The sequence below is a fragment of the Falco cherrug genome, chromosome 8 (assembly GCF_023634085.1).
Source record: "Falco cherrug isolate bFalChe1 chromosome 8, bFalChe1.pri, whole genome shotgun sequence".
Classification (NCBI taxonomy): domain Eukaryota; kingdom Metazoa; phylum Chordata; class Aves; order Falconiformes; family Falconidae; genus Falco; species Falco cherrug.
This window is the reverse complement of record NC_073704.1, coordinates 60,396,881-60,411,985: the sequence shown is the minus strand read 5'-3', so window position 1 is coordinate 60,411,985 and position 15,105 is coordinate 60,396,881. Positions and strand designations below refer to the sequence as shown.

General features: G+C 39.1%; 1 protein-coding gene across 7 annotated transcripts in view; it reads right to left on the bottom strand.

Annotated features, from left to right (window-relative positions):
* Positions 1–1,093: 1,093 nt before the first annotated feature.
* Positions 1,094–15,105, bottom strand: part of FAM13B (family with sequence similarity 13 member B) — a 51,129-nt gene continuing 37,117 nt past the window's right edge. For 2 of the 7 annotated variants that reach the window (XM_055718382.1, XM_055718383.1), the window contains exons 15-25: positions 13,827–13,892; positions 12,547–12,757; positions 10,588–10,717; positions 10,034–10,115; positions 9,528–9,757; positions 9,089–9,172; positions 7,819–7,914; positions 5,443–5,526; positions 5,153–5,325; positions 4,618–4,719; positions 1,094–3,462 (exon numbers count right to left, since the gene is read on the bottom strand). In XM_055718382.1, the coding sequence (XP_055574357.1) occupies positions 3,339–3,462; positions 4,618–4,719; positions 5,153–5,325; positions 5,443–5,526; positions 7,819–7,914; positions 9,089–9,172; positions 9,528–9,757; positions 10,034–10,115; positions 10,588–10,717; positions 12,547–12,757; positions 13,827–13,892 (1,382 nt within the window). In that variant the 3' untranslated portion in view covers positions 1,094–3,338. The remainder of the gene's footprint in view (positions 3,463–4,617; positions 4,720–5,152; positions 5,326–5,442; positions 5,527–7,818; positions 7,915–9,088; positions 9,173–9,527; positions 9,758–10,033; positions 10,116–10,587; positions 10,718–12,546; positions 12,758–13,826; positions 13,893–15,105) is intronic. The other 5 variants (XM_055718384.1, XM_055718385.1, XM_055718387.1 and 2 more) reach the window with 3 other exon arrangements.

The window sequence follows — 15,105 nt, the reverse complement described above, 5'->3', positions numbered from 1 at the left end:
TGTCCATGGATTTGAAGCAGTTCTCATTAAAGCACTGTCTGAGGGATTTTTGTCCTCTCATTTAGCAACCTGACCAGAACAAGCTTCACTGAATAAATAATGCCCAGGAAAAATGGAGGATTGGAGAACAGCAGCCTTGTGCACTCTCCCAGCCAGTGCCCTAAGAATTTGTGCTTTCTCTTCCCCCCATCTTCAGAGGAAAGCCCTGTGATCAGAAGGAAGGGTATTCTGTCCAGCCCTGAAGAACACAATGGAGGCTCCTTCTGTCCTCTCCCTCCCTCAACTTCCTACTTGTTTTTTGCGTTCCCATTTACCCGCGCTACCACACACCCACAGCAGTCTTTCCCTTCAGGAGTTCTGTCCCCTGCCAGACAGGCCTTAGGCTGAAGAAAGGTGGATTTACACAAAATACAACAGAAGAGTCACTTTTCTTATGAACTCACATCAATATACGATGGGGGGAAAAAAATGACCTATTTGGTCCAGAGGAGAAGCATCCTCTTGTGTGTGCAGTAACAGTGTTTGCTGGCCACAGACACAGCCGTAGCTGTTCTGTTATCGTAGCTGCGATACTGATTCTAAGGCTAAGAGATCAGTACGGATATAGAAAGACAATCAAATACTGCTCATCAGCTGAAGGTGTATTCATTGGCAGTGAATTCATTAGCCCAGTAACAGCTAGAGCAGCCCTCTGCCCCATCTACTCCCAAAGTCGCTACTGCCGGAGCAGGAACAAGCAAGACTCACAGTTTGCTCTGCGTCACCACGCAGCAGGCTGGCGCCCTAGCAGGAGCTGAAGCACCGCAAGCCAAGTTGTCAGTTCAGGAGCGGATGTGGCGGCCACTTTCCTGCCGTCTCTGCTGAGAGGCACAGTCCAAACAGGTGAAATAAGGCTTCAACTGCTGCGGCTTCCCAGAGGGCTGTCGCAGCACCCGAGCCAGCAGCAGCGCGCTGGCTCTGCTCGCAGGCTGCGGGCATTCCGACCTGCCCCCGCAACACCCCGAAACTACAAATACGTACAGGAATAGCGAAGGATTTGGCACTTGTTTGTAAGAGATGGCAGTGGAGGAGAAAGCATGATGAGAAACAGATATATGACAATAAATGTTAAGGTACTTTTATTATAAAAGTCTATACAATGAGCACCAGACATAGCAATGCAATTATATCTGGTTTAGTTATATATATACCATATCTATATATCCATATAGATATATAGGTTTTGCTTTTACCAAAGTAAAACTGTTATATCACAAAATGCCTAGTTCTACCATTTATTTATTGCTCAACAAGGATGGCACAAAACACACTCGGCATAACTGTTGCCATGCTTATCTACTATACTGAATAAACAGCCAAACACTGCATAACAAACACAAAGCAGCTGTTAATTCTGAATTGGAACCAGTCTGATCACTCACTCACTTATAAAAATATTGGAATCATATAGATTTAAGCATTATAAAGGAGGAATATATTATTTAAAACATTTAAATAGTGCATATTGACATTTTGCATGTGGTATATAAAACACAAACATTCATGTACAACACTATACAGTACACATTAGTTTCAATGTTTGGATACACCCGTGTCTGCAGACTGATAGAAAAGTAACTGAAGTGTACATTGCACAATGGAACTGAATAAAATTGACATATGGTCTCAAGACTAGTTTAACCTCATAATTCTCTAAGGTCCCAGATCATTTTGCAGTTTAAAAAAAAAAAAAAAAAAGGCATACCACCAGTGCTCAATAGTTTTAGTGCTTTTTTTTTTTCTTCTGAATTCCAAAATTACATGCCTACAAGCAGAGTAAAACAAAACAAGAAGTATTCTACAGTACACAGATGAAATCTGAGCACTAAAAATCCTACTTTCAACCTATGTCATATGTTTCATGACAGAACAGCAAGTCTATGAGGTTACATGCTAGCCGTTTCTTCATTGTGAGAAAGTTCATTTTTGGTCTTTCATAAAGCAGTGTGAACAACAGCTATGTTGACATTAGCCAGTCATAAAAACATGCAGTGAGAGTAGGTGCATGCAAAACATGGCCACAATCAAACTGATACATTGAAGAAAAAAAAATAAAATTGAGAAAGCACCAGTTAAAATTAACACTTAGATTTTGCCAGATCAAAACCAGCTGCTGACGGCTGTTGCAGAGCATAAAGCTAGTAGCTAAATCATCATTCAGCACAGCAGATGTGATACTCAAAACATTTTTTTAGTTTCAACTCTGAAGCTAAATCATGCAAGGCCCATAAACTGTTTTGCTTACATCGTAAGAGTTAGATAACTTATTTTTATTCTCCAACTGTAAAACAAAATTGTGATAAACAGCAGTAATTTTTTCAATCAAAACTGACAGTTCACCCTGTGGTGCGCATTAACTACACTGATTTTAGCCCTTGATACCATATTTATTTCAGGTACAGTGGAATTTTGACTGTCTTAAGCCAGCTCTTTTCTGCTGAAGCTACACAGGTCTGAGCGCCATCAGATTTCCCATACACTGAGATGTTCATTATGTTCCTCAAATCTTCCGAAAGTGGAGATGCAGTATCCAATTCAGACAAAACACTATGTCACCACTAGTTGATAAACAATAACCGATAAAATGACAAAATGAACAAGAGTAACATAAGTCCTGTAGGCAACATGTGATATAACTTTTCAGTTTTCCAAGTTTTAAAAGACACTAAGCAAGGTCACTTTCTGGTTTGTCCACCGTCATCTTTATCAAGGAGAAAATGTGACCACTAATGAGCAAAATCCATAGATGTTAATTATTACTGTGTTATAGGTGCAATTTAAAATACCAAAAATTAAAGTTGTTCCACAGCAGTCCTTTGAAAAGAATTTCAGTCTGTTTTTTTTAAGTGTTCCAGGAAAAAGAGATGTACATTTAATTTGCTGACTTTTTTTCCTCATAATAAAAAATAGGCAAGAGAAGTAGTTCAGTGTAGCATTATGGTATTAATAATTTCTTCAATAATGCAAAAAGTTGGTAATAACAAAAGTCTCCAAGTTCTTGAATGCTAAAGAAAAAAAAACCCTATGGTTGTTTTGGAACAAGATGGATGCATCTGCAATACAAAACTTTGATGGAAACTGTGTTTGCTAAAGTTGGATAGAGCAGTCTCGGACTTAGAAATCTTACTTGCTCTCTAGACAGCACCTACTTACCCTTCAAATACGTTATAGTGGCACCCCAATAAAGTGCACAAACTGGATTCTTTCAACAGTGCATGACAAATGAACACAAGCACCCAATAAGTACAGTGGTAGCATACGGAAATATCACGTTATTCAATGGGCTGGAGGAATATAATTTAAATTGACTTTGAAGAATCTTGTTTGCTGATAAGGACTTCTAACAGCCGAAGTTTGGCTTTGATTTTCTTGTACTCCCTGTACTCATCAAGCATTGGTACTCGATCTTCTTTCTGTACGTTCCTGTAAAAAGAAGCACACCTCAGTTTCAAGAAAATCCTTGATACAGCAGCAAGCCAGACACAAAAGTAGCTACGTGCAGTAATCTTAGGGCAAATAGAAACGTTTGTGGCAGCTTGCTCACCAATAACAGATATATCGATATGTCTTAGTTTATTGTGGTTAAAACTGCCATCACCCCAAAAACTTAATAGAAAATCCAGCAGCATTTATTCAGCACAGCTGTTGCAGCACTGTTTATACATCTTTGTCTTAAGTTCTTATGGAAATTTTATTAACAAGATATGAAGACTTTCATTTCAGATTCTGTGCACACATTACAGAAAAACACAAATAAATTTAAGTTGATCTAGATTTTTTATGTATGTAGACTGACCCACAAACTGATAGCATAGAATTATTCCTACTTGTTTAAGGCTAGACTATAATAAATTAATCCATTAATCTGACTTACTTTTAAATCAACCCTTCATTATTAACCTCATTACTTGCCATTAAGGTCAAAAGGAATTATGCCTCAAATTCAGTAAGTACCTGATGAAGCCACGTTAGTGGAATTTGCGTGACAAATGGTCCAGGAGTTTAAGTTAAGAAGAAATACACTAGAAAGTAAAGTTACACGAGAACGTCTGCCAGTCACGAAAGTGACTGACCTCCTAAAAGAGTGTCGTTAGTTTTGTTCATGAGGTGACACACCTCGAAAAACCTCCTATTACATACAACAGGCAGCAGTTAAATCAAATTCACGACAATATATATTCAAATAAGAAGCCTAAAAGAACTCAACAATACAGAGAAGAATAAAAATTATAGACCCCTTTATGGGCAAAGCAAATACCACTGTCAGGACAGACCTGCTGGAACAAGGAACCAATAGCCAAGCTTCCCCAGCCTGTGTTAAAAACAGGGATAATCTGGGTGGGGTGGCAGTGTTAATATAAAAAAAAAAAAAGAATTTTTTTTAAAGTATTTTAAAATGTTATCTTCCTCCGCTACTAAAAATACACGACAATTTTATCTCCTTCAGGAGATTATTCATAGCAGAGATTAGAACAGATCAGACTCCATTTGGCAACATTCATATAGAAAGTTGACAAAAATATACTTGGGCTACAAAATGAGGCTGCTGTCCAGCATCTGTTTTTGTGTTAAACAAACCTTCCATTCTGCTGATAAAACTCCTCTTCAAATTCTCGTAATGTCTTGCGTAGCTTCTTTTTCTCAGCTCTGGCTTTCCACAGTTGCTCCAATAATTCAGGCCTAAAAATTTCAAGTGAAAGAAAAATACCGTTGGTAATGCAATGAAATTTAAATTCCTCAAAGCATACTCAAAAACAACTCAGCTAGCTGCACTTGTAAGAAATTTGTCTTGCTCAGAAAGAATACGCTACCTGTCTGATGGTGAAATATTGAGAACAAACTAGTAGTTAATAAAAGGGTATACATTTTCTGCTGCCTACACAGCTCAGGTAAGGCTGAAGAAGGTTTAGACGATACTCAACAATTCACTGAATACAAAAAGATCTTAGTCAGATATGTCAGAGGAAAGAACACTCGTTCAAGCCAAACACTTGCTGCGAAGTGCTGAACGTGTCACTCCCCTCCACCCGGCATTATATATTTGGTATCATGACTGCAACCGTAACAACTGCAACTTCTCCGATAGAACTAGCCACTTCTTATTTTTACGTACATAGAAGCAGCGCGGGTGCTTGACAGCCTAAGGTCCCGGGTCAGTTTCTCTTGACCATCTTCAACATCAGACTCGGAGTTTTCAACTGGGCTTAAAACAGACTGCGTTTGGACAGCGGTTTTTAAGATATCATTCAGGTCTGTAGACAAACCATCACTTTCCTCCTCTTCTTCCTGAACGTCAAAGCAGAAGTTCAAAACAATTATTTCATACATTTCAGGTCCTTATTACAAGTGCTGGGAAGTAATTTTTTTTATTTTTTTTTTCTTTTACAAATGCACTGCACACACCTTAATTTCTTCAAAAAAATGGGCAGTTTCACCTTCAATAATGGGCTGTAACATCTGCCCTCGCCTCTTCGTTGATGGTGACCCCTGCAAAAATTGAATTGTTTCATTATGTGCAATTAATTAGACATTAAACGTTATTTGCAGTCGGAATTTTGTTCAAGTCACCTAGTACCTAAAGGTATTTCTTCCTTCAGAAGAATAAAAGACTACAAACATACTTACAGAGCACAAACAAAATAACCATACAACCCAAAAAGCTCAGATGCCCAATGTAGCCTTGACATGGAGGTAAATGTTGTAGCTTATGTGAAAATACTCTTCTTCAGACTTAAACCGAAAGCACTCGTTCCCCCCCTGTTCTGTAGAAAATTCAAAGCGCAATGGTATCTCTGAATTCCATATTTACTCTTGTTCCTTCCAAACCAAGCCACAAGGGGATTATAAAGCTACACAAGGCCAGAGCAGGTTTTTATCTTCTGCCAGGCACACGCGGGGAATAATACTGCCAGTTTCTTTTTCTAGAGCACTCTGAAGCCCCACAACTGGAAGTGCTATGTCAGAGTTATCTATTGCCATCTCAGAGACAAAATCCTTTGAACTTCAGCCCAAAGCAGGTGCCACTGCACTGCACAGGTATCACTGCTAGCTGCCTGTTGCACACATGCCCTGCTCATCCGCTACCTACCCCCGACAGCAGAAGCAATTTCAACAGGGGGTTGCTTTGAACAGGAGGAAGGTAAAACACAAAAGTCACAGAGACAATGAGCTGTCAAACAACTTTAGTCTGTGAAAGGTAAATAGTTTCCCACTTCTTTGGACATTTCCATACAGGCTTCAGCGTATGCGATTAGTATACCGTGATACCGTAAGAGATATTTCATGGAAGCAAGCGTCATATAAACCAAAAAGCAATTTCTGAAATACCTGGCACTGAATACAGCCTACCTAGAAGCTATCACTGAACAACCCTCAGTAATTACAGAGCTCCACATATCTCTTACAGGTTTCAAAAGCAGCGGCCTGTGAAAAGTATTTTACAGATGTTGCCTACAGCACAGACTAGGAATTACGTTACCAGGATCTCTCCTGAATTTAAGATCCTTTTGCTTGGCTACCCACCCAACTTTTTATTTCACAGTCAAAAAAACCCTCATGAAACAAACAAAACAGAAAATTAAAAAGGACAACTACAACATAGTTATAAGGTATTTTATAACATAAAATGCATCTCAGCGGAAGAGTCAAATTTTTGAGGTGAGACTCAACCAGTCAAGGGCACCGACGTTAACTTATGACTCACCAGTCATGTAGAAATGCTTAGATGTTTAAAAGCAACTTGTGTTTATGGAGTTCAAAAAAGGATGCTGATATAAAAGCCCTTAAACTGAAACATAAAGCATGTTTTTCTATTAAAACGTATGTGCAAGAAAGGAGTACCAGTGAACTGGTCCCTTTATCTCAACATACTTTGGCTTAAAGGGGATAGCTAAAACCAGAGTCAATGTAAACAGCCAATTAAGTTCCTGCTGGGTAAGCCACTGCCCAGCTGTGTAAATCTGGTAGAGAACTGCCTGTAGGTAAAGAGATTATCTCATGTCAGCTATGCAGTCCCTTCCTCCTAAAAGGGTCAAATAGCTAGTATCAGAACTGCTCTGTTCCAAGTTCAGGTCAGCGTGCAAGATTTTGATTACAGCTCATGAAGAACAAAGACAGCCAGCTGGTTATCACTCCCCAACTCTTTTACAGGTACTATAAACAAGGTCACATCCGTCTCCTTGCACAGTATGAAAACTTTTCTTCCTTATCTCTTACAAGACCACAGAGAGAAGAAAGAAAAGAACAGAAAGCACTTCAAATTAGAAGGAAATGAAGCGAAAACACAATGAAGAAGCACAGATGTTGTACAGATGCTGCAGATGATAAGATGTCTCACACTGGGGAAGCATGAAGGAATGGAACAGTTCTTATGGCCATCCTACCACTCATGCTTCTGGTGACAATAATCCACGTTACAGAAGAGAGGCAAGCTTCCCTGCAACTGGTTACTGTTCTTGGCGGGACTGGAAAGTACAGTGTGTGCTGTGGATCCACACCTAGCACAGCGACTCGGGAACATCTCAGCCATGGCAAGTCAGAAGAGCTCACTTACTTCTACTGAGAACCATTTACTTCCCGAGAGCCACCACAGTCACAGACAGCTTTGAACTGCTGTGCTCTCAGCAGTAAATCAAAAATCAAATGCCTCAAATACAATGACAACATCTTCCGTCTTCTACAAGAAAGATGTATTTTATGGAACAGTATTACTGGCTCTTCTAAAGGCAGCCTAGCAGTTCAAAAGGGGAAAAAAGCAGAAATAGCATTTGTTTTACTCACAAGAATAGGAGTAATGCTTGCTCTAGTTAACATTTGTTTTACAAGTCTGTATCTGTCATAAAGTGGCTTCACAATATGTCTTTCTTCTCTAGTAACCTAAAGGCAGAGAAACCACAGAATTAATTATACCGGTCACTCAATAAGATACAAGCAAACACAAAGCGGTATGCTTCTCATGCCAGGCCACGTATATTCCAATTAGGAACATAAAATTAGCTTAACTTGTGTGTATAAAATGGGGTATATGCAGATAAAGGGGAATAAGTGGGTGCTTTTCCCTCCTCTCTTTTCTCACTTTAACTCCCTGTATTTTTAAGGAAGAAGTTTTAAAGACTTCCTGAAACACATGGGAGCTTCGGTGGAAGGAAAACCTCTATCTTTAAAGAGCCATGGAAAAGAGGCAAAAAAGGGACCAAGAACTGGGGGAGAAGACTGTGTGCCTAGCAATGATGATGACTCTACAGAAATGGCAGGGGAAAAAAAGAAAAAGATGAAACTGTAGAGAGATTTTATCTGATTTACTCTCAATTCTTGGCCACTGTGTAATATAACGAATCTTAAAGGCTATCCTGATCAGTCAGTGGCATTTTCTCCCTAAGGGGATTGTAGAACCAGTGCCAGTATCTCCAAGACCACTATACTTCCTTGGCTTTTAGGCTGAAAGGCTTGGTCGGATTTATACGGCAGTGCTGATTATAAAGCTAGCGTGCCAAGTCCAGAAGGCTGACAGAATAGTGACTGCAAAGATCTCATGACTGGACCAGTGATGCTGATTCACTGCCCAAGATAAACCCCCAGAACTTTAAGCACTAATGGCTGGTCTCCTACTCCGACTTCCTTACCTCCAGTTAGAGAAGATACGTGCCACAGACTTAACAGGGAGTAGGGGGGGGGAACTGTCTTTTCATTTCTGTTTTTGTGAAATCCAGAATAAGATTTCAGTCCTTTTCCAAGGAAATTCAATAGCGTCATTTAAGATTTTCTCTTTGTTTCACAGACATATAAGGCACCAAACACCAATCGCTTCGCAAACTCCAATAACTGTTTTGTGGAAAAAGGGGCTATTAATACATCCATTTATTTGTTTTTCAGAAGTCAATGCAGTAACGTCCTCTGATGGCAACATGGAAACCAACAGGTAACTTCATGTTTCGGAGAAGAACCCCCCCAACACACACATCAGTATTAAATGTTGGTATTACTACTGCACAAGAGTTACTGTTGTCTATGCATACATTAATATAGTTTGATGAAGCAAACCAAGTATTACCGGCCGTCCATGTTGACTTTCATAATACAGAAGGCTTTTCTGGAGAGACGTTTTCTCTTCTACCAAATGGTCCTTTGTCATTTTCTGTCAGAAGAATAATCCCCACTTAATCAAACACGTCATTTTAACAGGTTTTCTACATTATCAGCTATACAGATGCCTTCGCCAAACTTAGCTTAGTTAATACCATACATCCCACCTTGACCCATTTAAAGCTGTCCGATGTTGTCAGCACACGCTTGTAAATATTTTATTAAAGAGTGACCAAGGAAAACGAGACTCATCTTGATCATTTCCTCACAGAGTCTGTAATATGAGGCCTTGGTAAAGGGCTGCTAGACAAAGGCATCACTGTCAGTGAAGTGATACCTGAAGTGTCTGACAGCACTCCGTTTCCCTGTTATTCTCTTAGAAACAGCATCCATAACCTTATGCTTACTTTTATATCTTCTGGCAAACATCTCTCAACTCGTTTTTCCTTTAATCTTTTCAAAATGAGTTCAAGTGTAGCTTCCTTGGTAGGCTTCTTCTCCTTCTGCACAACCCGCATCTCATCTCCGTTTTCTTCATCCTCTTGGTCAAGAGAGGAACCAAAGCTTTTTGGAAGAGTGTTACTTCGTGGACGTGTTTGAGGTATGAATTCTCCGTCTGAGCTCCTCTGCTTCGCATCTGAAATGAGAAAATTTGCTCAAATCCTGAGTTTTAAAAGAAATAACTCAGTTCATTTAACCACAAATAAAGGAACGTAACAGTTCGCATAGGAAAAGCTTATCTTCTAATGAACTAAAAACAAAGCCACAAGAATACTTTTTTAGTTTGGAATAGTTCAGAATCTAGAAATGAAACATTTTTACTGTCCTGTGGAATTTTACTGAATGACTTAGCCATTTTAGAAACACAGATAATCTGTGTTTGTAGAAAACCAGAAACTGAAGCATCTCTTACCTTTTATTTGCTTTCTCAATTTGGTAAGTTCAGTCATCCATTTTAAAACTTTTGGATTGGCTGCAATATCACTGTAGGAGGGCTGAAAAGTAATACAAACAAACTACATTTTATGAAAACACACACAATCTTGTTTATACACTTCTTTCAAGATGTGGTAATATTTATGACAGCGGATGTGACTAGTAACATGGATGCCACTCTTTGTACCAGATCAGATCTCAGTGCCGACATAACTGACACTTGTGAAAATAAACTTGAAAGAAGACATCAGAAGGTGAACCAGAGAGCGGCAAGATGCTTCTGCCTCTCCACTACCTCATCTGATATCCCCTCGGTCTCACCGCGTAAATGTCACCGTCTGCCCTCCCTTGGGCCCAGGCGCTACAGCACACTTTCTAGTATTGCTGTTGCTCAGCTCACTTTTGCAGATAGTGTGCAACAAAATTGTTCTCGTTTGTGAACCCCCAGTTACTCAGTGAGGGACTACAAGAAGTACCTTACCTCCACCATACAGCCCTTCATCCTGAGTAAAAGCAGAAGTGGAAACTTACCTTACTGTTTTTCTCTTTCTCAAACTGTTCCTCAAATTGCTTTATTTTTTTCTGTAATTTCTTGACAAGCTGATAAGGTGTCTTGTCTTCCCTTTTGTCATCTTTTGAGCTGAAGGATGCTCTTCGTGTTCTGTATTAAAAACATTTTTAAAATGTCATTTAAATAATTGAGTGCGAAGAACTTGTATGTTTGAGTAACAGATGACTAACTTCATTTTTTTTCTCCAGTTCATAATCCCTTCTTTTCAGGCTTTCAGTCAGAGCTATTTACTCACTGATTCACAATGCTTTGATCTGCTGCCTTCAAAACGTATGTGTTATTTTTTCCTCTCTAATTTCAGCAATACCCCCAACAGAAAAAGAGTATTTGAAATTCAAGTGTAATAAACTAATGTTACCATTCATTACAATATCATTAAAACAGTTCAGATCTTTCTGGTGGCTAGGCTACTTACCTAAATTACCAGACACTCAGTACTTCTGGAAGTATTGGGCACAGAATAAAGCCTAGGCTAGGAGCTACCGCTGAACAATCCTTGGTAATTACACAACTCCACTTAACTGTCTTAGGCACGTTATTAGATACTTATCTAAAAAACATCTGCATCACCTGTCGGCCTTACTAATATATTTCTGGAGTACATGATCCCGGTTTTAAATCGTCTTTTGTACTTGTTCAGCTCCCTGACATTTGCTGCTGGTGAAAAGCCTTTTTACCTCGAGCCTGACCATGAGAATTTTCTTGTACACTTATTACACAAGGTGCCTGAAAGATCCCTCAGCACAGCTAGTGACATCTACATAGTTCAAGGTACTAGAAATACTAACCTAATAATCTGCTCACATAGATCCTTATTTGTTTCAGAATGAGGAGAACAGTGATTACAATCAGCACTTTTCTGCACCTCAGTCTTTTCCATCATTTTAACAGTACTTGTCAACTACCTCCTGCGGCTATGTGGAGAAAACTGGGGCAACTGTCCTTTTGCTTCAATAAACCTATGTCATAGAGAATTGGAGACTGCAAACTTGGTCCTTCCTGTTCCAGATGTTCTCATTATTATGACTTCGCTTCTTCCCTAACAAGCATGGAAATCCTTCTTAAATCCCCTTCCATAGTAAGGGTAGCAGACAGCACAGGTCACAGGGTATTTACAGCTTTGAAGGGTCACACTCCCCAGCTGTGTCACACAAGTAACTTGCAGCTTGTTCAATTACAACTCTACTTTCATACACTGGGTTAAACAGACTTGATCCTCTAAATCTGCAGGAGAGGACCTGCATTAAGAGCCCTACCCCTGCACCGTACTGCTGTCCCACGCCTCTCCCTCTAACAGCCGATACTTTCCTACACCCCTTTTGAATGAAGGCTTTCCGCAGCCCAAATGAAGAAGCTGCCCAAACCATTACCACACGCTTTAGCTGCAATAGTTTGTGTAACCTGGCTCACTTTACCGGGCAGTGGACAACACGCTACACAAAACAAATCCAAAATTACGCAACATGAAGGCAGATATTCATGCTACTTAAAAAAAAAAACAAAAAAAAAAGCGCCACAACTTACACAAAGTCATAGACAAGCAGTCCAGTACTGGTAAACAAAGGATATAAATACTACCTCCAGCCCAGGAAGTGGCATTACAGCGGGTTATCAGAGGCCCTGACCAAATGCCAGGGAAATCTGTGCAAGCTTGCCCTATTTTTATACTCTTTCCCTCAGCATCTGCCAGCGGCCCCTTTGAGAGACACAATACCATCCCAGACGAACCTCTGGTCTGACTCAGTATGGCAGTTCCTGGGCAGGCAGAACAGCCAAATGGCCACATAATGCTATATTTTACCTTGATCTTCAATAAATTCATATAATGAAAAGCCGTGAGGTTCTTAAACAGCTGTTTTTTCATACTGGCAGTAGCATCTCCTGCCCCAACACCCACCAAATTGCATTAAAATACATACCTAACAAAAGAAAGTGCTTTGGATGAAGAATCTAACGTTTCTGGATCATGTAAGAAGCGCTGGCTTTGCCCAAAATCCAAACTACGATGTGACAGTATTGGATGACAGTCCTCTTCCAATGGATGATTAGTCATCCTTCCAGCCTGCGGGGAAAGCTGAGCTTCTCCAGACTCACTGTCTTCCTGCCAAGATTTAAAAGCAGGAAATGGATCTAGAAGATAAAAAAAGGGACACAAAATGGTACTTCTCTGTTAACAGAATTATAAACAAGAGTCAAAAGGAAACAAAAACACGTACCCAATGCTTAGTCTTGTATGCTATAAAGGATGTGGTGTCATACACAAAGTGAATAAAAACATTGAAATACATCAGAAAGCTACAAATTCTGTCATGTAACAATTGAAAGAAAAAGGTACTGAAATGAAGTATGCACACTAGGATCCCTTTTTCAAAGTGTATCTTGGGAGTATGCGTATCTGAGCAGTTCAACAGTGTGAGAGCGCCTTATTTACGTATCACAAATCCAAAGTTAGAAGAATATATTTTTGTCCATTGCAATGTTTTGCTGTGGAAATTAATTTTCATACCTTACACATGTATTTCGAAAGATTGTCCTCTTGGTTTTGAAGAAGATAAGCCTCACAATACCTCTTTAGGTACAATGCCCATTGGCTTAAGTCTTAAGAGTGTTGTTGGGTCTTTAAGTTTAAATCAGTCTTGACACCACTGAGAAAAAGAGATTTCTTAACTTGTGGAAGGTGATTTCTTTTAGGCAGGGGATTCCAAAACAATCAGTGATTTTAAATCCTTACAGAAATTTAGTTGCTAACATCCCTTACAATTCTTAAATATTGTTTTCTCGCTGTCTAACAAAAGGCTGACATGGCCTTCCAGAACTTGAATTTAAAATCCCACCCCCCTTTTCCTTTTGAAAGATTGCCTATATTTTCCAGTTCAAATCAGAAATTTGAAAACTGGGTTCAAAGTGTGCAGAACAACAGTAAGACCCACAAAGTAATCTTTAAAAGAAAATAACCCTTGTACCTGCTTTCCATTGTACATTTACTAAGTATTATTGGGACTTTTTGTTTTGTTTTTAAGGTATAATCTTGCCTGTTTACACAGTACAAGAAGGGGACCTTTTACAAAAAAAGTAAACAAAAAAACTGCAGATCAGAACATTCCCAAGATATAAGGGACAGCAGGTGAAGGGTTAGTTAGAAAGCAAACCATAAACTATCAAAAGGCAGATAACTGAACGTATGGCGAACCATACTTACCCTCCCCTTCTCTCTGCAGATGCATTGTTTTGAAATCAATGAGGGGAAAAGTGATAGGGCATGGCGCTAATAAAATGAAAAAGAATGGCAAAAATACTAAAGTGAACACACAGCACAGTCAGAACAAACTATACATAACATGTAAAGCAGGAAGATACAGTACCAGGGAAAAACATCCCATCTTTTGGGCCAGGCTCTGAGCACTCTCAGCTTCCAAGAAATTTCAATGGCAGGTAAGGATGCTCAGTCCTTAGCGAATTTGAACTTTTTACTGAAAAGGTTTACAAAGAACTGACACAGAAGTAGTAAAGACTTATTGTAGTTTAACAAGGGTCTCATGCATCCTCACATTAACAAAAGACAAGTTCTAAACATGTTTTTGCTCACAGCTCTTAAATAATAGAGATGGCAGTGATTTCCAAAAAGCAGGACAAATGCAGAAAAGATACTCATAAATACAGATTAATTGATCTGCATTTTAGTCTTAAGCCAGCAAGTATCTGATGTTCATTTTCAAGAACTGTTGGTTACAGGCCTTTAAGTTTGCTATAACATCGGCTTTAATAACCCAAATATTGTAATGAGATTTGGACTAGTATAGACTTCTTTACAAAGCCAATCTGCTTTGATGGAATGCCACCAGGACTTGCAGTGCCTTGGAAGGCAGAGATCCTAATAACCATCCTAAACAGGACTGAAGAACAGTCAAAGTTAAAATACGTTGCAATGAAATAACACCGCTTGCAAAATATCCTGATTTTACTACCAAGAAGCTTATAATATAAATTTATATACAGATATGCTACTTTCTTTTCAAAGTAAGGGTAATAAAGCCACTTGGGTAAGTAAAACCAAAGCAACTTTTATGAGCAGATTTAAGGAAATCATGAAAATGGAAGCCACAAACCTTCTGAGAACACGTATTAAATCAGGTTAACACAAATAGAGGATGCAACAAAATGTAATTTGCAAGTAAGCAATTAATGTAAATAAAACACTGAGAACATAAGCAGTTAAACTTTAGACAAAGTTATTAACTTGAGCAACAAGAATGAGAATCTGGACTCAGTGTCTTCAGATGCCTGCAAATTGACTGAATGTACAGTCTGCTAGGGGCTCAAGGCCAAACAGCAAATATTTTACAAATCTAAGCAAGACTACCACAAGTTGCAACCCCCATCATTTGTAAAAGAGTTATTAAAAGGAAAGCATTGATTCATGCAGGCAATTTGGAGAATAATCAATAGTGGTGACAAATTAACAGTAAATTATCACCATT